The sequence below is a fragment of the Acinonyx jubatus genome, chromosome E4 (genome assembly GCF_027475565.1).
Source record: "Acinonyx jubatus isolate Ajub_Pintada_27869175 chromosome E4, VMU_Ajub_asm_v1.0, whole genome shotgun sequence".
NCBI lineage: Eukaryota > Metazoa > Chordata > Mammalia > Carnivora > Felidae > Acinonyx > Acinonyx jubatus.
The window spans coordinates 43396128-43421107 of NC_069395.1; the positions used below are offsets into that span (position 1 = coordinate 43396128).

A 24980-nucleotide genomic window follows, 5' to 3' on the forward strand; every position below is an offset into this window, starting at 1 on the left:
TCTCTTCCCCCTCAGTTTTTTAATGTATGGTTTTCTTCAAATATGAAATGCCTATAATATAGATTTTTTGGTATTTATCCTGCTCAGTGTTCTCAGCTTCCTGGATCTATGATTTGGTGTCTGCATTTAATTTTGGGAAATTATTTAATTCAAACCATTCACCATTATTAATTCAAACATTTCTGCTGCTGCACTTGCTCTTTTTCACTTCTGGTATTCCAATTACACATATGCTGCACCCTTTGAAATGGTCTCACGCTACCTGGATGTTTTGTTTTTTCATTCTTTTTGCATTTGTATGAAAAAATTCTGTTGACATACCTTCAAGCTCACTGATTTCTTTCCTCAGTTTCATCCCATCTATTAGTAAACCCATCAAAGGTATTCTTCATTTTTATTTACGGCGTTTTTGATTTCTAGCATTTTCTTTTAATTCGTTCTTAGAGTTTCTATTTCATGCTTACATTATTCATCTGTTCTTGCATGTTGTGTCCTTTTTTCATTAGAGACTAACATATTAATTACTTTTTTTAAATTCCATCTGATTAATTACAAAATCATTACTGAGTCTGGTTCTGATGCTTGCTTTCTCTCTTCAGGCTTAATTTTTTCTTGCCTTTTAGCATGTCTTATAATATTTTGTGGAAAGCCAAGCATGATATATTGACTAATAAAAACTGAAGTAAATAGGCTTTTAGTGTGAGGTTTTATATTAATCTGGCCAGGAGGTAAACTGCTTGCTGTAGCTGTAGGTATCACAAGCTTCAAAATCCTATGGTTTCCATATTTTTGCCTTTGAAAACTCCTCTTTAGACAAAGTTTGTGTCTTGTAACTTTTTTAGGTATAATTCTGTTATTTTACCAGAGCCTGGCCTGGTGTGTTGTAAGGTAAGGTGGAGAAGAAGTGTTCTATAATCTTATGATTAAATATTAGTTTTTTAGTGGGTCTTGTCCCTGGGCTGTGACCTTCACAACTGTGACGTTCACAAGTGCTTCTAAGTGCCCTCTTCCCAGAGAGGAAGGCTAGAGGGGACTGGAGTCAAGGAAATGCCCTTTCCCTAGGTGGGCAAAGTCTCTGGGAAAGTCTTTTCCCCTGGTAAATAAGTCTTCGTCATGGAGGTGGTCTGGGTGTATTTCACAATGGTAACTTTTCCCATCCCCAACCAGGGGCATAATGGGATTTTTCTTGGCTCTTCATCTGAGAACTTAGTGAGATTCCTGGAGGCAAAACCACAAGAGAAGTAGGGTGTCTCCCTAAGAACTACAGCCCACCAGGAGTTTCTCACTTGCGTACTGGTCCACATTCAACCTCCAGCAGTTTATCAAAATTACCCATTTAAGTGTTCTGTACAGTTTATGGCTCTAGGAAGTTATCTATTCCAGGTAAGCAGATCTTGGTTGTGACTCTGAATTTACTTCTCTCCCCAGATTTCACGGTAGCAATTTGTCCTGTGACCTCAGTTTTCTTATGGGTCCAAGTAAGTCATTTTCAGTTTCCTCAGCTTTTTTCTTGTTTTCTTGTTTCTTGTTTTTAACTCATAAGCTCTTAACATGTCAGAGCTGCATCTGAAAATATTTGGTTCTGTTTTAGTTTCCATTTATCTGTTGAGATTCTCTATTTATTAACACCAAGTTTTCCTATAATTCTTAGAACATATTTATAATAGCTGCTTTGAAGTCTTTGTCTGATAAATTCAACATCTGGGCCCACTCAAAATCTGATTTTATTAACTATCTTTTTTCCTGGGTATGGATTCTATTTTCTGGTTTCTTTGCATGTCCACTAATTTTTGGTTGAACACTGGAGACTTTGGAAAATATATTCTCATAACTCTGGATTGTGGTATGTTCTTCTGAGGATTGTTAGTCTTGTGCTCTAGCAGGCAATTAACTTGCCTGGGCTCAAAATCCAGCTGAAATATCTGTTCAGTTCTTTCAACCTCCATGATTCAACTACACACTTTTTTTTAAAGCATTGTTCTCAAATTTCTCTCCCCCACCAATGCTAGCATAGTTTAGTGGTCAGTCAAGAATTTGGGCAGAGTTTGTGCTCAAATTCTGGATCTGACCCCTTTTGCAACTTTCTTCTCTCAGGATACTCCACCTAAATTTCTAGCTGCTTTGCCAGCCTTTAACTCTGTCCTTTGCCACCTTGTCATAGTAGGACTTCATTTTTTGCTGCCAGAGCTATGAGAACTGGTGATCACTCTCAGACTAAAAAGCAAATCCCCACTTCTTACCTATTCCAAGGATAAACTTTTCTGGCTGCTGCCTGCTTTGGTCATTTTACAGTGCCTTCAAATAGCTAGATATTTTAATATATTTTTGTCCAAATTTTATAATTGTTACCCATGAAAGGGTTTGACCAATTAACTCACTCCACCACTCCCAGGCCTAGATTGTCTATGATTATAACTTTTAAGATGAAAGAACCCCATGTGGCCCTATGCCATTAGAATCTAAAGTCTAGTGATGTTAATTTGTATTCAAATCCAACTTTTGTTGAATCTGGATTTATAGATAAGTAGAATTAGATTTCAGAAATCTTACCTATATTGATTTCCCAAAGTAATCCCAAGGTTTTGTTACACAGGATTCCCAATAACAACATTAAAAATAGGGACTAAAATGGGATTCTTAATGATTAAAAAAATAAGTCAAATTTGAAAGAAAATACAAAAAGAAAAGATTTAGGCTAACAGTTAGTTGCTAGACATGTAAAATGTGGCTCAAAATTCATAAGGCAAAGAATGCATACAAGTGGAACACATTAAGAAGGGGTTTAACAATCTAGTATGAAATAGTCAGAAGTTCTTTGGCCCTGTTCAAAATTTTCCATTAATTTTGAAACCATAAGCAAGTATTCCTATTTCCCCTGTATCTAAAACAAAGACAGGAATATATACTTTACTGCATAGTAATGTAAAAATATTTTAATACATTTTGAAGTACTCTGGAGAATGATGCTAGTTAAATCTACATTGTTTTATTTATCATAAAAACAACTTATCAACTTAATGTTGGTTAGAAAAGAAGAAATTATGCGGCAGCCAAATTAACCAACCTTCTCCTTTACTTGGCATATTATATGTGGTGGAGATCTGCCTCCTCTTTTCTTAGGCTCTGGCCAAAATCAAGAAGGTAAAGATGAAAGATAAGGAAAGAACTAGATTGATGACACTTTTTTAAATCTGAAATTCCAATGATTTCAGTGAATTCAGTTATATAAAAATAATTTTCCAATACTGGTAGTTGTACTTTGTTCTTATCTCAAAAATTGGACATCTAATTTTATAATCTACTTCAATCAGGGTAACAGATGATATGATATGATAAAAGAATGACCATGTCATTTTTTTGTTTAAAATGGAACAAATTATTACCGGAGGCGTAAATCTTCCCACATTTTCAATAATCCACACAGCATTACTATCTCATAGTATTTTTTCCAGCATTCAACAGTCTCTGCTGCAGATGGATCTTCCTTAATATTGCTCTGATACTCGATGAGTTCAACACGTTTATTTTTATACTTCTCCAAAGTTTTTTTGAAACGTTGTGCAATAGGACCAGGTATGGTTCCATCTTGTATATCACACCACCTGTAAAGTATCAACATAATTACATTGTTTATCTTATGTAATGTGCTAAGTTTTTTTAAAAATTTTTTTTAACTTTTATTCATTTTTTGAGAGACAGAGAGAGACAGGGCTTGAGTGGGGGAGGGGCAGAGAGAGAGGGAGACACAGAATCCAATGCAGGCTCCAGGCTCCGAACTGACAGCACAGAGCCCGACATGGGGCTTGAACTCAAGGACCATGAGATCTTGACCTGAGCTGAAGTCAGATGCTTAACCGACTGAGCCACCCAGGCACCCTGTAAGTTTTTAACTATACTTACAAATTAATTCTTTCTTCAATCAAAGCAGTATAATTCTCACAACTTTCTTCATCATCCCAGTCTCTCCAAAGAAAGTCATAAAAAAACCTATGATGAATAAAATTAATAAAAAGTGATCAAAAAGAGCCAATACCATGTATAGAATTAAAAAGACATTCTCATGTCAGAATTCTTTATATGAATTCTAAGAAAATACATATATATTTACAATTTTTAAATGTTTCATTTATTTTTGAGAGAGAGAGAGAGAGAGAGAGAGAGAGAGAGAGAGAGACAAACAGAGCATGAGCAGGGGAAGGGCAGAAAGAGGAGACACAGAATCCAAAGCAGGTTCCAGGCTCTGAGCTCTGGGGCTTGAATTCACAAACCATGAGATCATGACCTGAGTCAAAGTTGGACACTTAACTGACTGAATCACCCAGATGCTCCAGAAAAATATTTTTAAATAACCTTTCAGTGAACTAATATTAAAATCAAACCTTTATTTTTATTTTATTTCTTTTAAGTTAATTTGAGAGAAAGAGAGAGAGCAAGTGGAGAAGGGGCAGAGAGAGGGAGAGAGAGAGAATCCCAAGCAGGCTCTGCACTGTCAGTGCAGAGCCCAATGTGGGGCTGGAACTCCCAAACCATGAGATCATGACCAGAGCCAAAATAAAGAGTTGGACATTGGGGGCCTGGGTGGCTCAGTCGGTTGAGAATCTGACTTTGGCTCAGGTCATGATCTTGCAGTTTGTGGGTTTTAGCCCTGCGTTGGGCTCGGTGCTGACAGCTCAGAGCCTGGAGCCTCTCAAAAATAAATAAACATTAAAAAAAAATTATTTTAAATGGACAGGGGCACCTGGCTGGCTCAGTCAGTGAGCACGTGACTCATGATCTCAGGGTCATGAATTGGGTGTAGAGATTGCTTAAAAAATAAATAAACACAAAAAAAAAAACCTTAAAAAAAATGGACAAATTTAATTCAGCAGTGAGTAAAAATTAAATCAATAACTATTATAAAGTTCTTATACACTTACATATTAACTTTTTGAATATGATAATTTTAACGTTAAGAGGTAAAAAGGTCAAATACCTTACAACTTCCAAGGCCAAAGCAATATCATGATTATCAGAATCTTGTCCTTCAACAGGGTAGACTTCCAAGAGAGGCACACTGTGCTCCAGTTCTTCCAAAATCTCATTGACCAAACCCCTTGGAATATTTGCAATATTAGAAGAAAAGGGCTCAGCAACAGATACAGTAACTTTGAAACAAGATGATGAGCTTTGATGTGGTTTACAAATTACCTAAGATAAATATTACAAAATCTGTAGTTACAAATCAAAACAAACCACAAAGATTTTTTCCTCACACATGATGTACTTATAAAATTTCTTCTTTTAAATTTTATGATTCCTTTAACCACACACACAAAGTCATTATAGATCAATATTAAATAAAATAACACAATTTTTCAAAGCCCACATTTTTTTAGTTCCAGTATAGTTATCAGTATTCTATTAGTTTCTGGTGTACAATATAGTGATTCAACAATTCCATATACCACTCAGTGCTCATCAAGATAAGTGTTAATCCTCTCCACCTATTTCACCCATCCCTCCACCCACCTTCCCTCTGGTAACCATCTGTTTGTTCTGTATAGTTGAGAGTTTTTTTGTTTGTCCCTTTTGTTTTCTTTCTTTGTTCTCTCTCTCTCTTTTAGTTTTTATTTATTTTGAGAGAGACAGAGGGAGAGTACATGAGAGCAGGGAAGGAGGAGGGAAGGAGGGAAGGAGAGAGAGAGAGAGAGAGAGAGAGAGAGAGAGAGAGAGAGAGAGAGAGAATCCTAAGCAGGCTCTGCACCGTCAGTGCAAAGCCTGACTGACGTGGGGCTCTATCTCATGAACCATGAGATCATGACCTGAGATGAAATCAAGAATCAGACACTTAACTGACTGAGCTACCCAGGCGCCCTTCTCTTATTTTCTTTATTAAATTCCACACGTGAGTGAAATCATACAGTATTTGTTTTTCTCTGGCTTATTTCACTTAGCATTATACTCTCTAGATCCATCCATTTTGTTGCAAATGGCAAGATTTCATTCTTTTTTTTTTTTTGTGGCTTCATAATATTCTATTACGCACACACACACCCACACATTGTCTTTATCCACTTATCTGTCACTGCACACTTGAGCTGCTTACATAATTTGGCTATTGTGAACAATTCTGCAATAAACACAGGGGTGAATTTATCCTTTTGAAGTAGCGTTTTTGTATTCTTTGAATAAATACCCTGTAGTATGAATACTGGATCACTATTTCTATTTTTAGTTTTTTGAGGAACCTCCATACTGTCTTCCAATGGCTGTACCAGTTTGCATTCCCACCAACAGTGCAAAAGGATTCCTCTTTCTCCACATTTTCATCAACACTGTTGTTTCCTGTTTCTGATTTTAGCCATTCTCAATAGTGTGAGGTAATATCTCATTGTATATCTCTGATGATGAGTGATGAATATCTTTTCATGTTTTCATGTCTGTTGGCCATCTGAATGTCTTCTTTGGAGAAATGTCTGTTCATGTCTTGTGCCCATTTTATAACTGCATTATTTGCTTTTTGAGTGGTGACTTTTATAAGTTCTTTATATATTTTAGATACTAACCCTTTAGCAGAAATGTCATTTGCAAATATCTTCTCCCATTCATTAGGTTATCTTTTAGTTTTTTTTGCTTGTTTCTTTCACTGTATAGAAGCTTTTTATTTTGGTCAAGTCCCAATAGTTTATTTTTGCTATTGTTTCCCTTGGCTCAAGAGACCTATCTAGAAAAATGTTACTATGCCTGATGTCAGAGAAATTACTGCCTGTGCTCTGTTCTAGGATTTTTATGGTTTCAGATCTAACATTTAGGTCTTTAATTCATTCTGAGTTTATTTTTGTGTATGGTGTGAAAAGAGGTCCAGTTTCATCCTTTGGCATGTTGCTGTCCAGTTTTCCTAGCACAATTTGTTGAAGAGACAATCTTTTTCTCGTTGCATATTCTTGCCTCCTTTGTCAAAGATTAATTGACCGTATAGTTTATTTTGGGGTTTTCTATTATGTTCCATTGATCTATGTGTCTGTTTTTGTGCCAATACCATACTGTTTTGATTACTACCACTTTATAAAGTATATTTTGAAATCTTGGATTATGATACCTACAGTTTTGTTCTTTTTCAAGATTTCTTTGGCTATCCAAAGCCAATTGAATTTATAGTTCTGTACAAATTTTTGGACGACTGGGGCGCCTGGGTGGCTCAGTCGGTTGAGCGTCCGACTTCAGCTCAGGTCACGATCTCGCGGTCCGCGAGTTCGAGCCCCGCGTTGGGCTCTGGGCTGATGGCTCAGAGCCTGGAGCCTGCTTCCGATTCTGTGTCTCCCTCTCTCTCTGACCCTCCCCCGTTCATGCTGTGTCTCCCTCTGTCTCAAAAATAAATAAACGTTAAAAAAAAAATTAAAAAAAATTTTTTTTTGGACGACTTATTCTAGTTCTGCGAAAAATGCTATTGGTATTTTGATAGAGATTGCATTAAATCTGTAGATTACTTTTGGGTAGTGTGGACATTTTAACAATATTTGTTCTCCCAATCGATAAACATGGAATATCTTTCCATTTTTTGTGTCATCTTCAATTTCTTTCATCATTGTTTTCTAGTTTTCAGAGTACAGGTCTTTCACCTTCTTGGTTAAGTTTATTCCTGGGTATTTTATTATTTTTGGTGCAATTGTAAATGAAACTGTTTTCTTAATTTCTCTGCTACTTCAGTATTAGTGTATAGAAAAGCAACACATTTCTGTATACTGACTTTGTATCCTGAAACTTTGCTGAACAATCAGTTCTAGTATTTTGGTGGAGTCTTCAGGATTTTCTATATATAGTATCAAGTCATAAATAGTGAAAGTTTTACTTCTTTCTTACCAATCTGGATGTTTGTTATTTCTTTTTGTTGTCTGATTGCTGTGGCTAGGACTGCCAGTAATATGTTGAATAAAAGTGGTGAGAGTGGACATTCATGTCTTGTTCCTGACCTTAGGGGAAAAAGCTCTGTTTTTCACCAGTGAATATGATGTTAGCTCTGGATTTTTCATATATAGTTTTTATTGTGTTGAAGTATGTTCCCTCTAAACTTACTTTGTTGAGGGTTTTTATCATGAATTTGGATATCCTTTGTCTTACTGATGTTATGTACCATATTAATTGATTTGTGAATACTCAATAACACATCCTAGGAATGAATCCCACTTGGTTGTGGTAATATTTTTAATGTATTTTTGGACTCAGTTTGCTAATATTTGGTGAGGATTTTTGCATCTATGTTCATCAGAGATATTGGCCTGTAGTGCTCGCTCTCTCTCTTTAAATTTTTTTAAAGTTTATTTATTTATTTTGAGAGAGACAGACAGCATGAGCAGGGAAGGGGCAGAGAGAGAAAGGGTGAGAGAGAGAATCACAAGTAGGCTCTGCACTGTTGGCATAGAGCCCGATGTGGGGCTTGAACTCATGAAATTGTGAGACCATGACTTGAGTCGAAACTGAGAGTCAGATACAGCTGACTGAGCCACCCAGGTGCCCCCCCCCCTTTTTTTTTTGGTATTGTTTTGGTATCTGATTTTGTATCAGAGTAATGCTGGCCTCCTAGAATGAATTTGAAAGCTTTCCTTCCTCTTCTTCTTCTTTTTTTTTTGGGTGGGGGGGATAGTTTGAACAGAATATGTATTGTCTCTTTAAATGTTTAGTGGAATTCACCTTTGAAGCCGTCTGGTCTTGGACTTTTGTTTGTTGGGAGTTTTTTTGATTACCAATTCAATTTCATTGCTGATAATTGTTCTGTTCAAATTTTCTGTTTCTTCCTGCTTCAGCTTTGGTAGGTTATATATTTCTAGGAATTGATCTACTTCTTCTAGGTTGTTCAATTTTTTGGCATATAACTTTCCATAATATTCTTAGCAAATACAAAATATCTTAGATACAAAATATCTTTTGTATTTGTGGTGTTAGTTGTTATTTCTCCTTTTCTATTTCTGATTTTGAGTTCTCTCTGTCTCTTTTGATGAGCTGGCTGAAGGTGTATCAATTTTGTTTACCTTTTCCAAGAACCAACTCCTGGTTTCATAGATCTCTTTTATTGTTTGTTTTTTTTTTTCAGTTTCTGTTTCATTTATTCTGCTCTAATCTTTACCAACTCCTGCATTCTACTTGCTTAGGGTTTTGTTTGTTCTTTGTCTAGCTCATTTAGGTGTAAGGTTAGGTTGTTTGAGATTTTTCTTGCTTCTTGAGGTGGACTTGTATTGCTATAAACTTCTTAGAACAGCTTTTGCTTCATCCCAAAGATTTTGGATGCTGGTGTTTTCAATTTCATTTGTCTCCATGTAATTTTTTATTTCCTCTTTGATTTCTTGGCTAACCCATCATTGTTTAGTAGCATGTTATTTAACCTTCAGGTATTTGTGGTCTTTTTAGATTCTTTCTTGTGGTTGATTTCTAGTTTCACAGCATTGTGGTTGGGAAAAGATGGTATGACTTCGGAATTTCTGAGACTTGTTTTGTGGCCTAACATGTGTGATCTATTCTGGATAATGTTCCATGTGCATTTGAAAAGAATGTGTATTCCACAGTTTTAGATTGGAATGTTCTGAATATATTTGTTAGATCCACCTGGTCCAATGTATCATTCAAAGCTACAGTTTCTTTTTTGATTTTGTCTGGTAATCTATACATTAATGTAAGTGGAGTGTTAATTATAATATTACTATCAATTACTTCCTTTATTTTTGTTATTAGCTGTTTAATGTATTTGGATACTCCCATTTTGAGTGCATAAATATTCATAATTCTTATATCTTCTTGGTGGATTGTTTCCTTTATGATTATGTAGTGTCCTTTGTCTCACTGCAGTCTTTGTTTTAAAGTCTATTTTGTCTGATGTAAGTATTGCTACCTGATTTATTTTCACTTCCAGTTGCATGATAAATGCATTTATGTCCCTTCACTTTTATCTGCACGTGTCTTTAGGTATGAAATGAGTCCCTTGTAGACAGCATACGGATGGGTCTTGCTTTTTATTCCATTTTGTCACCCTATGTATTTTTATTGGAGAATTTAGTTTTTTAACATTCAAAGTAATTATTGAAACTGGACCACTTTCTTATACCATACACCAAAATAAATTCAAAATGGATTAAAGACCTAAATGTGAGATCTAAAACTATAAAAATCCTAGAGGAGAATACAGGCAGTAATCTCTTTAACATCAGCCATAGCAACTTCTTTCTAGATATGTCTCCTAAGCCAAGGGAAACAAAGGCAAAAATAAACTATTGGGATTTCATCAAAATAAAAAGCTTCTGCACAGTGAAGGAAACAAGCAACAAAACTAAAAGGCAACATACTGAATGATAGAAGATAATTGCAAATGACATATCAAATAAAGGGTTAGTATCCAAAATATATAAAGAACTTACAAAACTCAACACCCCAAAACTGAATAATCCAATTAAAAAATAGGCAGAAGACATGAACAAACATTTCTCCAAAAAAGACATTCAGATGGCCAATCGATACATGAAAAGATGCTCAGCATCACTGATAATCAGGGAAATACAAATCAAAATTACAAGAAGATATCCCCTCACACCTGTCAGAATGGCTAAAATCAGCACTACAAAAAACAACAGGTGTTGGTAAAAGATGCAGAGAAAGGGAAACCCTCTTGCACTGCTGGTGGGAAAGCAAACTGGAGCAGCCACTCTGGAAAACAGTATGGAGTTTCGTCAAAAAGTTAAAAATAGAACTACTCTATGAACTCTATGATCCAGAAATTGTACTACTAGATATTTACCCAAAAATACAAAAATACTAATTCAAAGGGATACATGCACCCCAAGGTTTATACCAGCATTGTCTACAATAGCCAAATTATGGAAACAGTGTCCATCAAATGATGAATGGATAAAGAAGGCGTGGTATATATACACAATGGCCTGTTATTCATAAAAAAGAAAAAAATCTTGCCATTTGCAATGACATGGATAAAGCTAGAGAGTATTATGCTAAGTGAAATAAGTCAGTCAGAGAAAGACAAATACCATATGATTCCACTCATTTATGGAATTTAAGAAACAAAACAAATGAGCAAAGGGGGAAAAAAAGAGAGGGAGACAAACCAAGAAACAGACTCTTAACTAGAGAACAAATTGATGGTGACTAGAGGGGAGACTGGTGGGGGGATGGGTTAAATAGGTGATGGGGATTAAGGAGTGCACTTGTGATGAGCATTGGGTGTTGTATGGAAATGTTGAATCACTATATTGTATACCTGAAACTAATATTACACTGTATGTTAACTAACTGGAATTTAAATAAAAGCTTTAGGGGCACCTGAGTGGTTTAGTTGGTTAAGCATCTGACTCTTAATTTCGATTCAGGTCATGATCTTGTGGTTAGTGAGTTTGGTCCTGTATTGGGATCCGTGCTGACAGTGCGGAACCTGCTTGGGATTCTCTCTCTCTCTCTCTCTCTCTCTCTCTCTCTCTCTCTCTCTCCCTCTCTCTCTGCTCCTTGCCTGCTTGCTCGCTCTCCCTCTCAGAATAAATAAAACTTAAAAAAAATGTTAAAGATTCTCTAAGCTTACTGATAGTGACTATACCTGCTTTATATACAGATGTTTAAAAATCAACCATAATCCTATCAACAAAGGTAAACAACCACCATTAACCTTTTCCAGCTTCATTCTACATACTTATATGAGTTACATAATTGGATCGCACTGCATATCTAGTTCTATAATCTTTTATCTTACATACACATTGAGCACTTTCCTAAATCACTAAAAGTTTTTTGTTAATATAAGTTTTACGACTACATAAAATCCTATCTTATATCATCCTTTATTTGACCAGCATCCTATTATTAAAGTTTTATGGTATTCCCAATTTTTAATTTTATAAATATCACTTTGATCCCTCAATATATAAATCTTTTTCTGCATTTCTGATTTCTGTAGAATAAATTTCTAGAAATGAACTTTTTCATTTTCATTTTTATTTATTTTTCTGTACAGGGGGGTCTATTTATTTATTTTTATTTTTTCTAGCTTTATTGAAGTAACTGAAATATAATGGGTGAACTATTTTAAAATTCTTAATATATTTTGGCAAACTATTTTCTTTCTTTTCTTTTTTTTTTTTTTAATGTCTTTATTTATTTTTGAGACAGAGAGAGACAGAGCATGAGCAGGGGAGGGGCAGAGAGAGTGGGAGACACAGAATCCAAAACAGGCTCCAGGCTCCCAGCTGTCAGCACAGAGCCCGACACAGGACTCAAACTCACAGACTGTGAGATCATGACCTGAGCTGACGTCAGACGCTTAACTGACTGAGCCACCCAAACGCCCCTTGGCAAACTATTTTCTACAAAGGTTATAAAACAGTTTCCTTAATTTGTGGAGCACTTTGTAACCAAGATTGAAGATATGCCAGATTTCCTTCCAATCATGTGTTTCCAAATTTTTTCTTTGTTATTGTGTGAATCTGTAGCAGGCAGAATAATGGCCCTCAAAGATATCCATGCCTTTATCCTGGGAATCTGTGAATATATTACTTTACATGGTAAAAGGGACTTTGCAGATGTGATTAAGGTTAAGGAATTGAGATGGGAAAGTTATCCTAAATTACCAAGTTAGGCCCATTCTAATCACAAGTCTTAAAAGACATGCACCTTTCCAACCTGCAAAGAACCAGAGAGATACAGTCTGAGAAAGACTTTGAAGTTGGATGAAGGAGACAAGTCATGGAATGCAGGCAGCTCCTAGAGGCTGGAAATGGCAAGGAAACAGATTCTCCCCTAGAGCCTCCAGAAGGGAACACAGCCTTGCCTACATCTTTATTTTAGCTTACTGGGCCCATGTTAGATTTTTTTCTATAGAATTGTGAGATAATAAATTTGTATTGCTTACCAAACTTATGGTGAATTGTTGCAGCAGCAATAGAAAACTAATAGAGCATCTAAAGAAAAAGACTCAGAGAATGAGGTCCGTAGGAATAATTTATTGTGACTTCAGAACAAGGAGCATTATATAGCACTGTTGATACCTCAATCCAAGTAAGATTAAAGAAGCAAAGGCAGACAAAACAACGTCTGAATTGTGCAGCACTACCTTAAAAAGGTCCCAAGAGCTAGCTTCACTGCCACATTATTCAAAGAATTAGAATCTGCCAATATACTATTCTGCTTTTCCCTGTGTTCTCCCCATTTTCTTCCTATCTTTCTAATGATTAAAGGTCTTTGGCAAACCCCTAGCAGATTCTAAAGCAACCTATCTGTGATCCTGCTTGCTACTTTTGGAGTGGGAAAGACAGCAAATAATCAATGGATTGCATGTAAAACCTTAGAACTTGATAGAATTTCTAGGTAATTTTAAGGATCTTTAAAGGTTTTATAGAGTAGAGGGTCTATCATGAAGTGTTGTGAGAAAAGCCAAGCCAAGCATATGCTAGAATACCATCCTCTTTATTTCAGTCAGAAATGCCCTGCTTTAATGTGATGTGTGTATCAGGCTTCCACATAACTTGACTAAAAAAATCCCAAACTTATGCTACCAATATATATAAATTTAAGATAATGATATAGTACTACCTCCTCTTATTTTATCCACATGAAAAAGTCAGAGAAGTCATGAAATTTCCAGGGAAAAGCTACACAAAATCTGGAGATAAGCAAACCTCAAAGAACACTAAAAACAGAACATTATTGAAAAATAAATCCCACGTTTCTATTATTATTTTTTTTGTAGTCTCTATGATTGAAAATATGCCATTCTTTATCTGTAAAAATACCACTAACTTACTTTTCCATAGAACATAGAATTGAATTGTTTTCAGGTAGTGTGCAATGTAATGAATTTCAAACACAAATTTTTCTTGTGACCAAAACAGCAGATTTGAAATATCTGAGGCAAGGATACCATTTGTGATTATAGATATTAACGTCTATACAAGGATAATTAATCTCTAAGGGAATCAAACTTATGACATCAAATATGCCACAATATTTAACCTATAGAATAGACTTAAAAAAGCAAAATCTTACCAGATGAAGTGTTGGAAGCTGATGCATTATACTAAAAGGGTACCTTTTCATAGGAAGAAATTTCAAAGTTTACCAATAGTTTTCTGATCCACTGTTTCTGTCCTAATCTAATTAACCTCATAATTCAGATAAATGAAGATTAAACGGAAATGATGGGAAAAGGGGGCCCAAGTCTGTTACAGCCTAAATTACTAATTTTAAAGAAATGCACTTTTGAGGGGCACCTGGGTGGCTCAGTCAGTTAAGCATCTGATTTGGGATCAGGTCATGATCTCACGGTTGGTGATCAAGCCCCATGTCAGGCTCTGTACTGACAGCTCAGAGCCTGGAGTCTGCTTCAGATTCTGTGTCTCCCTCTACCTGCCCCTTCCCCACTTGCGCACTCTCTCTCCCCAAAATAAATAAACATTAAAAAAAAAAAAGAAATTCACTTTTGTTATTTAAGCAACTGAAACGAAGCTAATAAATATCGTCTGATACAGTAGATTCCATTTAATGATTAACTGTGCACAGGTAAATGGATGCTAATATCCCCCTTTCTTTTTATTTATATTTTAATTTTTTTATGTTTATTTATTTTTTAGAAAGATAGACAGAGTGTGAGCAGGGGAGGGGCAGAGAGAGGGAGACACAGAATTTGAAACAGGCTCCAGGCTCTGAGCTGCAGCACAGAGCCCGATGCGGAGCTCGAACATACAAACTGTGAGGTCATGACCTGAGCTGAAGTTGGACGTTTAACCAACTGAGCCACCCAGGCACCCCAACTTCTTTTTATGCTATTAATTTGCTTAGAAACTTAAAATGGACACAATCTTTGTCAATCTCTGTTTAAGTATCAAAGCAACAAATTAGTAAGGTCATATTTTCATCATAAAAAGAACTGGTAATTTCACTCAAAAGAACAAAGATCAGGTAAAAATTATTTACCTCAACCAGTATACCAACAAAAGGGATAGAAGCTTCTTCATATTTCACAAAGAATAACTCAGGATTAGTCTTCCAGACTCCAAGCCATTTGTCTTTCAACTTTAATTTTTCTGACAGATATTTACTCATAGCCCCATCAGCATCTTCTGCCTAGCAAAAGAAAAAAATATATATGTAGAAGGATATGTATAAATATTTTTACTGATTTCTATTTAAATATGGGACCAATATACCCTTAAATAACTTTAAAAACCTGGAAAGTCATAGATTTTAACTGAATTTATGTTTACTGGAAATATCATAAACATTAAAACCTTAAAAAGATCTATTCACTCAATAGAGTCGTTCAGTGCTGAGACATCTACTTGTTATTTATAAGTAATTTGTTTTATTAATCCACTGAGGAGGAAGAACTGCAATTATACCCTTAAAAATAGTAATTATCATCGTAAAAACAGCAATTATTTTTTGAACTTTAGAGATATAATAACCTATTTAAAACATATTCATACATAAAAATTTAAGACAGCACTCCACTCTATAAACAAACAAGCATATTAAGCATTCAATAAATGCTGCCCATTTGATTTTTTAAATTTCAATTCAGCTACCTCAACTACTGTGAAACTCAGTCATTACACCTCTGATTAATGACACAATAATTTATATATATAAACGTTTTTCAACTGCCTTTCAGAGACTTCATCTTCTCCAACCCTCAGTATCAGATATAATTAGGCCATTAATAGTGTCCTAGTTTTATCGTAATGGTGTTATTTTTTTGTTTAAAATTTTTCTTAATGTTTATTTACTTTTGAGAGAGAGAGAGAGAGAGCGCAAGTGGGGGCAGAACAGAGAAAGAGGGAGACACAGAATCTGACAGAGCCCGACATGGGACTCGAACTCGTGAACTCGGACATCATGACCTGAGCCCAAGTCGGATGCTTAACCGACTGAGCCATCCAGGTGCCCCGCGGCCCCCACAGGTTCTTTACCTGCCCCATCCGTTGGAAATTAAGTTTCTATTTTTCAATTCTGATTATTATCGGTGCAATGAATATCTTTGTACACAAAATCTCTTGCTATAACTTAAAAAACAACAACAAAATAGGTTAGAATCATATTTGCTCTAGTCAGTGTTGCCAGGTACCGACGGATCTTGGATCCGAAACATCATTCCACATCGCAGACTCACGTCTGGGAACCGCGAAGTGTAGACCTGTTCAGTCCGGGAGCCACAAAGTGTCGACACGTTCAGTACTGTCCGGTGGAAGTCAAGGCTAAGTCATCGTATCTCAAATCGTCAAATGGGAAAACGTAAGCTGTAAACCCGGGCACCGGTGAGGCCTATCGATCTCCGGGTGTTGGAAGCTCCCAGAAAGCTGGGAAGCGCTCCACCGCGCCGCCCCCCTAATCGATGATGGCCTTTGGGACGGAACTGCTAACGGCAACGCGCTGGGGCCGGGCCGGGTGCCCCGGGGAAGGCGGAGGCCCCGCCGACGCCGAGTCACCTGAACTCTGGGAACCGCAGGCTCTGTCGGTGCCCCGCGGGGAGGACCCCGCTTCCTCGCGCCGGCCTCTCACCTTACAGCCCTGAAGCACCTCGTCGCAGTAGAGCGCCACCTTCTCGTCGCGCCACATCCCCCTCATGGGGAACATGCAGACTGGGGGCAACGGCCGCGCCTCCTCTTCATCCTCCTCCGGCACCGACAGGAGGGGCTCCTCCTCCTCCACCTCCGCCCCCTCCTCCTCCTCCTCCCCCACCTCGGCCCCCTGGGCCCGGCCCTGGGCGTGAGAGGCCGGCAGGAGCTGCAGCCGCCTCCGGGCCGCCTCCCGGCCCGCCTTCCCCTTCACTGGGCGCGGGGACGCCACCACCGACCGCACCCGGGATGCGGCGCTCTTCAGGGTCCCTACCGCCCCGGTGGGCGCGGACACCCCTTTCTCGCCTCGCCTGTCGGGGCTGGCGGTCCGGACGGAGTCCTCCGGCCCGGGAGCCCTGGCCCCCGACGCCATCTCCCCACACCGCAAGGGCCGGCTGCGGCCGTTGGCCGCTTTTCCCGCCCGGAGCCCTCTGGCCAATGGGCCGGCAGCACCTGCGGAGCCCGCAACGAGCGCAGGGACCTCGAGCGGCGCCAGGCAGGGGTGAGTGAGGTGGGGGATGGGGTGTTCGGGTGGGGGTGGGGGCTGGGGGGGCGCGGCTCGGGGCGGGAGCGGGGTGGGGGGGCGCGCGGGGTGCTGCGGGGCGGGGCCGAGGTGGAGCGTGAGGCACTCGTCGCGGCGCCCCCGCTAGATGGCGCCCCCACGCATAATGCTCCCCCTACTCCGCGTCGCGGTTCCCCGTGGAACCACCCCGGTGACAGAATTCTCTCCGCAGGGCCCTCCTACGTCTTCAGGGTGCTTGTGACTCACCCCCCCCCCCCCAGGTCATCAGGACCTAACTAATACACCTCCTACCACCGCACACACGCGTGTCTGTGCAAACACAACCAGAAAGAAAATTTAGTTTTTACCCTGGAGACCATAGTACCTGTGTTCATAACCAAAGGACACTCAAGTGACAAATCCAGAGACCTAGATTTTACCCTATCTAGTCACACGGGTCCCAAAATAAAGCTTGCTTTACATTTTGAACAAGACACTCATTTTCTGTCGCAAAGGATAGGTTAGTCTATTTTCATGTCTCTGCTGTGCTGCTCAAAATTCTCATAAACAATTATTTTATGTAACCGTTCAACTAGACTAAAATTTCCAGCTGGAAATTTTGCTGTGTGCAAACTACAAATACCCTCACAGTCGAGGTCTGCTCAAGATAACGCATTTTGGAGAAGAACAGAGACCACTGGTTTCTGTTACATTACTGTTAAAAGTACATGGATCCAGTTGGAATACCTTCTGTTTACACTCTAGCCCTGAAGTACTGTGCTAGGGCCAACAGCTCCCACAAAGAACAGCATTGGGAAAACACCTGCCTTCCTTCACACTTATCTGGAAGGACACTGTGTTAAGTTTGGAGTTTATTTTGAGGAAAATATTAGTATTCATGTTACTGTAGTTCAGGGAGTAATTACAACATTTATCATGTTTTGACTCTAAGTTTATTCCTTTTCTCAGGAGTCTTGGATTTTGTTTAAAATTGTACCTAGCCACAGATTTCACTCACCACAAGTAAAAACTAGATATGCTAGCATTTCTTCAAAAACTTCCAAAACAAAACCCTCCAAAAACAAAAACAAACCAAAAAAACCCAAAAAACAAAAACCACACACCACAAGCAAAGATTTGTAGAAACCTACTATATGCCAGGCAATGTATAGATGCCAAAGATATAGAAATAAAAGACAGAATTCCCATCCTCATAATCTTTTTTTAATTAAAAATTGTTTTTTAAATGTTTGTTTTTGAGAGAGAGAGAGACAGAGTGCGAGTAGGGGGAGGGGCAGAGAGAGAGGGAGACACAGAATCGGAAGCAGGCTCCAGGCTCTGAGCTGTCAGCACAGAGCCCGATGCAGGGCTCAAACTCATGAACCGTGAGACTATGACCTGAGCCAAAGTCCGAAGCTTAACTGACTGAGCCACCCAGGTGCCCCTCTCCTCCCCTTTAAGGCCTTTTCCTTGCCAATAAAATGGTGAGTAACAGTTGGTGGTGGAGTTTTGCTGCTGAGGTAGTGCCTGAGGCACACCCCATCAAGGTTGAATCAGCATCTGCCTTCCTACAGCAGTTAAAACAATTCTCACATTTTATTAGTGCTTCTAACTAGCAGGGCTTTGGGTGGTACATGAGGCCTGCTCTATTCTCTGTCTTGGGGGGTAAAAACTCATTTCCCCTCTTTTTCTTTGGAGGCTTTTCCTTGAATTGGCTTTTCCTTCCCACTGAAGTGTTGGTTGTCGATCGGGGCCCCAGGTGGAAAGGGCAGGCTGCTGCCAGGCGTGTGTGGGCTCAGGACTATCTAAGAGGTACAAGAGAATCTGTGGTGCCTGCATACGTGGGCTAGTGTCCACACCGGGTTTCATGGCCAGAACCTCTGGTCTTGTTTCTTACAAAGACCTGGCTATGGCAGGGGGGTGCCTGGCTATGGCAAAATTGAACTTGAGAAATCTAAGGTCCTGGACATCTTTCTTTATCTCTTGTTTCCAAGGATCTGACCAGTAGCCATTGTTCTATCTTGCTTCACTTCAAATGTCCTTCCTGCTTGTCTCAACCTGTCAAAATTCTCCTAGGCCAGATTCCAATACATATCTCTCTTCAGAACTAGCATTTTTCTCCTCTGTGCCTCTCAGAGTACTTTCTGCAGTATTAGACACACTGAAAACACTTCATGTACAGGGACAGATATTTTTTATCCCCGGTACTTAGCACAGTCCTTGCACATAACTAGTAAAAGTTTTAAGAAGTGTCCTACTACGGGAGTGTAAGAAATATTTTTTCCAACATCTGAGTTGAAATGTGTATATGTTTTCTCCTCCCCTAAGATGTTACTTCCTTGATACCCACTCAGGATCAGGTTCTACTCATCTTTACGTCCGCTGAGGGACTTACATAGCATGTGGATTAAATTCTACAGATTACTGTGAATATTCACAGGCTGTTAACTGTCTTTGTGTTGGGCTGTGTGGGGGAGCTCTAGGTTAAATCCACAGGCTGTCTCCAATATACAAATGATCTAAATTACAAAAGCTTTGGGGCGCCTGGGTGGCTCAGTTGGTTAAGCGTCCCACTCTTGATTTGAGCTCAGGTCATGTTGGAGCCCAGCCTCAGGCTCAGCACTGACAGTGTGGAGCCTTCTTGGGATTCTCTGTCTCCCTTTCTCTCTGCCCCTCCCCAACTCACATGTTTGCATGCACATGCTTGCTCACTGGCTCTCTCTCAAAACAAACTTAAAAAGATAAATTACAAAAGCTTATTTTAAAATCAGAACTCATTATTGTCTATCAGAAAAATGTTTCTTATCAAACCTTCTTCTCTTCCTAGGTCACTATGAAGCAGAAAGTAGGCTTATAAATTCTTATAATCTTTCAGTCCCTGAACAGTAACCCTTTGAGATCTTTTTTTCTTTTTTGCTCTCAGTGGGAAAGAACAAAGCACTGATAAATAATAATAACAGCTGGCCGTAGGCAAAACAAAAATAGATAAGACTCACTGACATCTCAGAGATCCACCCAGGTTCAGAGTTCCCTTGATGTTTCATTATTATCTAGAGTAGGGACTTGGCGTCAGTAGAACAGATCTACTTGATAGAAGTACAGAGATGTAGTAGGGACTGGAGTGTAATAAAACCAGCTCTGGGACTGGGGAGATGTACTGGAGAGACATTAGAGACCTGGTGGATTCACCTTCCTTTCCTCCTGGTGATGATCAACATGAATTCAGGGGACGGGCTGGGACCAGAATTAAGAGGGACTGGGGCAGCAAAGAGAAAAGAAAAGAACACTTGTGTTTTTTTTTTTTTTTTTTCATGTTATAGTTATGTATTGCTCATCCACTTTGGGCTGGCATTAGGTGCTGGGGATATAGCAAAAAACATAAAAATCTCTGAGCTTGCATTCTGAATGAGGAGATAAAAAAATAAACAATTTTTTAAAGTAAAATTCCCAAGAGAAACAAAACATGTTCACACAAAAACTTGCACAAGAATGTTCAGAGCAGCATTATTACAATACTCAAAAACTGAACAGAACTCAAGTGTCCATCAGTTGATAAACAGAAAAAGCAAATGTGGTGTAATCCACACAATGAAATATTATTTGGCCATTAAAAGAGATGAAGTACTAAAAACAAAAAAGAAGAAGAAGAAGAAATGAAGAACTGATACACACAACGTGGAAGAACCTCAAAAACATGCTGAGTGAATGAAGTCAGTCACAAAAGCCCACAGAACATATGATTCCATTTGTATGAAATGTCCTGAATAGGTACATCTGTAAGGACAGAAGCAGACTAGTGATTGCCTTGGACTAGGGGCAGTGGGATGGTTTGAGGGGAAATGGGAACTGATTGCTAACGGGTCCAGGAGTTCTTTTGGGGGTGATGAGAACGTACTACAATTGATTGTAATGAAAATTGTACAACTTTGAGAATACATTAAAAACCATGGAGTTGCATGTGTTAAATAGGTGAATTGTATGGTATGTGAACTAAAGGCAACTTGGAAAAGTAAAATGTATAGAGGTAAGTGCTATGAGAATGATAAAAATATATGGCAGGGAGCAGAGATGTGGGAGTTTGTGAGGGTAGGGCTGGGGATACAATTTTCACAGAGTTGAGAGGGGAGGTCTCACTCGTAGGTGGCATTTGAGTAAGGATCTAAAGGAGGTCAAGAGGAAAATCTTGGACTTTGGTAGTTGCAAGGGAAAGAAAGTTTTTTCCATCACCCAGTTATTTCCGGAGGGCAATTCAGGTATGTGGAACACAGGTAAATAAGGAGTAACTACAGTTTTTGAAAGTCCATAATACTACTAACGTCTTATCTTCATGTTTCCCTACACGATAAGCATCTAAATAGGGCTGACGTTGGTCAGAAAACACTAACTGGGTACATCGGGGGATTCAGGAATTTTCGAAGTTTTGTATGACGGAGTTTGTTTTTTATCGTTTTGGATAGGATTCTGTGAAATGCTGTTGTATTTATTTGTTTTTCCATTTGTTTTTCTCGATTGAATAAACAAATAAATATTAATTAGCACTTCATTCAGCAATTTATTCCCAACTACTTCAAATTTTCCTCTCTTAGGACACTAACAGTTCCCTCTTCCTTAACTCTGTGACCTTAACTTTGAGAACAAATACTCTGATGGGACCCCCCTACGCCAGCGCAGCTCTTTTGGAAGGCATGTAACTCCTCATTTTTGGCCAGAAGAGGGCACTAGAGAGCTTTTGGGCTGTTTGAGGGCCCCAATCCCAAAGGGCTAGGTGGAGCCTAAAGTGATCCTTTAGCCCAGCCAGCTCCAGCCCTGACTCAGAAGCAGACTGCACACCACTTTGCTGGAGGACAAGCTCAGACACATTTCTCTAATGTCTCACACTTCTTTAACCACACACGTGATGTTCTGCTACATCTTCAAGCTTTGGCAGTGTGTACTAACTCCCTGATACTTGTTTTGTGCTCTTTTGTTTTTAGCTCTTTTTGAGGGAAATACAAGGTTGTAATTTAATTTTACATTAATCACACACACACAAAAGAATCACCAGACATGTTTCATGGCACATGGATTCCACTAAAGAGAGGCAATACAGGATATGGACAAGGAATAGCCTAAAACCACTGACAATACCTTCCCTGGTACAAAGCTAATGGCCCAAACTTGCCTTAATAATGCTCAGAAGTCTTACATTTCAATCTAACAGTAAAGGACACTAAGAATGACAATGACAATAGCTAATTAGCCTGTATTTTGAAAAGTACATAGATATTTAATAGTAGGGCAAATATTTTAAATTGATGATGGCCAGTGTAAGATACTCATTCTCAACCACTGTTGACAGGAGTAGATATTGTTAAAGACATTCAGGAAGGCAATTTGACAAAATCTTGCAAAATGTTCAATGTGTCTAACTTCAGTCCAGCAATGCCATCTTTAGACATCAGTTGCCCAGAAATGCTGGTATATGTGCATAAAGGTATATGTAATAATTATAGTGATGATAATAACATTTAGCACTTAATAGGTGCCAGATAGGTTGAAGAACTCTACATATATTGACTAATGTCATTCTAAAAATAGCCCAGCGATCCTCACTTCATGATGAGGAAACAGGGAGAGAGGTTAAGTAACAGTCATGAGTAGTGGAGCCAGGATTCAAATACAGGCAGTCTGACTGAAGAGTTTATGCTCTTAATCAAGACACTATGCAGTACAGGGTATTTACTGTAGCATTGCTTATAATAGTATAAAACTGGAAATGATCTACCTACGTCTGGTGGAATGCCTAAATCACTGATGATACATCCATTTTATCCAAATGAGGCCAATCTAGATGCCCTGACTTAGAAAGAGCCCCAAAGGCATATGGTAGGGAAAATGGGCAGGGAGGGAAGCAATTCTCAGACTAATGCATATAATATGATCCCATTTGTGGTTTTTTAAATTTCATATTTGTATTTGGACATATATACAAGCATAGAAAAAGGATGGAAAGACCTACAGACATCAAACTGTACTAACTGTAAGGAGCACAGTGGTTTTGAGGATGGGGGTGTTTGCAAACAGGAAATTTCGCATTTCACCCTGTGTAGTTCTGAATTACTTAAATGTTTAAAAATAAACTATGTTTATACACTATAGGAATACCCTTTCAAAGAGGGAAAATGATGTGGTGTAACAATAGAAGGTAATCTTAGCAAGCTGTCCAATCCACCCCTTCACGTCACAAATGAGGAAGCTGAAGTCTTAAGAGGTACAATGGAGCGTGTGCTGTTATATGTGCAGTGGCTGAGCTAAGCTATCGAGGCTGCCAGCTTGACTCCTGCCCCAGGGTTCTTTGCGTTGCACCATTTTGCCTTTACCCTGATAAAACGTCTGAAAATGATATGCACTGTCTTTAAAAAAAAATTTTTTTTTAACGTTTATTTATTTTTGAGAGACAGGCATGAGCAGGAGAGGAGCAGAGAGAGGGAGACACAGAATCCAAAGCAGGCTTCGAGCTCTGAGCTGTCAGCACAGAGCCTGATGTGGGGCTTGAACCCACAAACCGTGAGATCGTGACCTGAGCCGAAGTCAGACGCTTAACCAACTGAGCCACTCAGGTGCCCCTGTTATACACTCTCTTAATGTGATTTTACAGGTACGTTTTATCTCAGAGATTTGTAATCATCTGGTCTTTAAAAAGTTTCAGAAGGTATATAATGTCAGTCATTAGATCAATGAATATTTATTAAATCAAATAATTAGATATTACTAATTAGATGCTTTTTGTTACATGCCAGGCACTGCTGTGATGCCTGAAAATACAATGTTGATCAAGAAAAAAAAAAAGAAAAGGTGTCACCCTCAAGAATTATGGAAACATGTTCACCACATAACCATATATGAAAAACCCCCAAAACATGAAGCTGTATATGCTGGAAGAAAATGCACAAAATTGTTAAAGGCACTGTCTTAGGAGTGTTAGGGTGTTTTATGTCGTTCTTTACAGATTTCCATGTTTTATTTTTTCCAGAAGTTTCCAATTTGCATGTATTTCTTTCACAGTCAGAGAAATATATTTTAAAGAATCAAATAGTAGCTCTTTGTCTGAGCTTGAAGCATGTTGAATTATATGAAAAGGGAAGAAGGTCATTATACTGGAGGAAATGAAATGTTTCCGGTGGGGAAGAAAGGCTTGGGCAAGCTGTTTTATCCCTGACACTAAACTGTGATTCTATGGAATTCTCAGAGAAAAGGCTTCTCAAAGGGCACTGCATGGAGGTGGGAGACATCTTTTGTCACACTACCAGGGAGAATATTAAACAATATACTTCAGGGGAAAGAATACTAGAAGCCAGGTACACACTAGCGGTTTAGTCCTCAGGCTTTAGAGACTGACACCTAGGCTCAACCCCTTTCTCGCTGTGCAACCTTGAGAAATATACTTGCCTTTCTAAACTTCAGTTTCTCCATCTATAAGTGGAAATAAGATAGATATCATATCATTGGGTGGTTATGAGAGTTAAATGAGATAATGTATATAAAAAGTTCAAAATTGAAAACAAAAATTAAAAAAAACCAAAACTTAAAACCATGGTTGTCACATAGTTGCGCTTAGTTTATGTTACTAATTCTCACTTCCGTGAGAACCTAATTCTCACTTCCGTGACCATCCCCCTCACCCCCACACACAGTCCACACACATATTAGCACTTGCACACTAAAAACACAGGTTATGCCAGAGAGAACATGTCGTCAATGCTGTTTCAGGCAGTCATGCAAATTAGTTCATTTAACCTAAATTGGACTAGAAATAGAACAGCCCTACATATTAAAATATAATGATAGGGAATGAACCCCATGACCTTTCCTTTCACATTATTGCTCAGGTGTCCTCCCTGCCCATAGAAATAGGTCCTGGGATG

General features: G+C 38.7%; 1 protein-coding gene across 1 annotated transcript in view; it reads right to left on the bottom strand.

Annotated features, from left to right (window-relative positions):
* Positions 1–17022, bottom strand: part of SHCBP1L (SHC binding and spindle associated 1 like) — a 36351-nt gene extending 19329 nt beyond the window's left edge. The window contains exons 1-5 of the mRNA XM_027074385.2: positions 16519–17022; positions 14935–15084; positions 4973–5187; positions 3901–3987; positions 3384–3602 (exon numbers count right to left, since the gene is read on the bottom strand). Of these exons, the coding sequence (XP_026930186.2) occupies positions 3384–3602; positions 3901–3987; positions 4973–5187; positions 14935–15084; positions 16519–16947 (1100 nt within the window). The 5' untranslated portion in view covers positions 16948–17022. The remainder of the gene's footprint in view (positions 1–3383; positions 3603–3900; positions 3988–4972; positions 5188–14934; positions 15085–16518) is intronic.
* Between the last annotated feature and the right edge of the window lie 7958 nt (positions 17023–24980).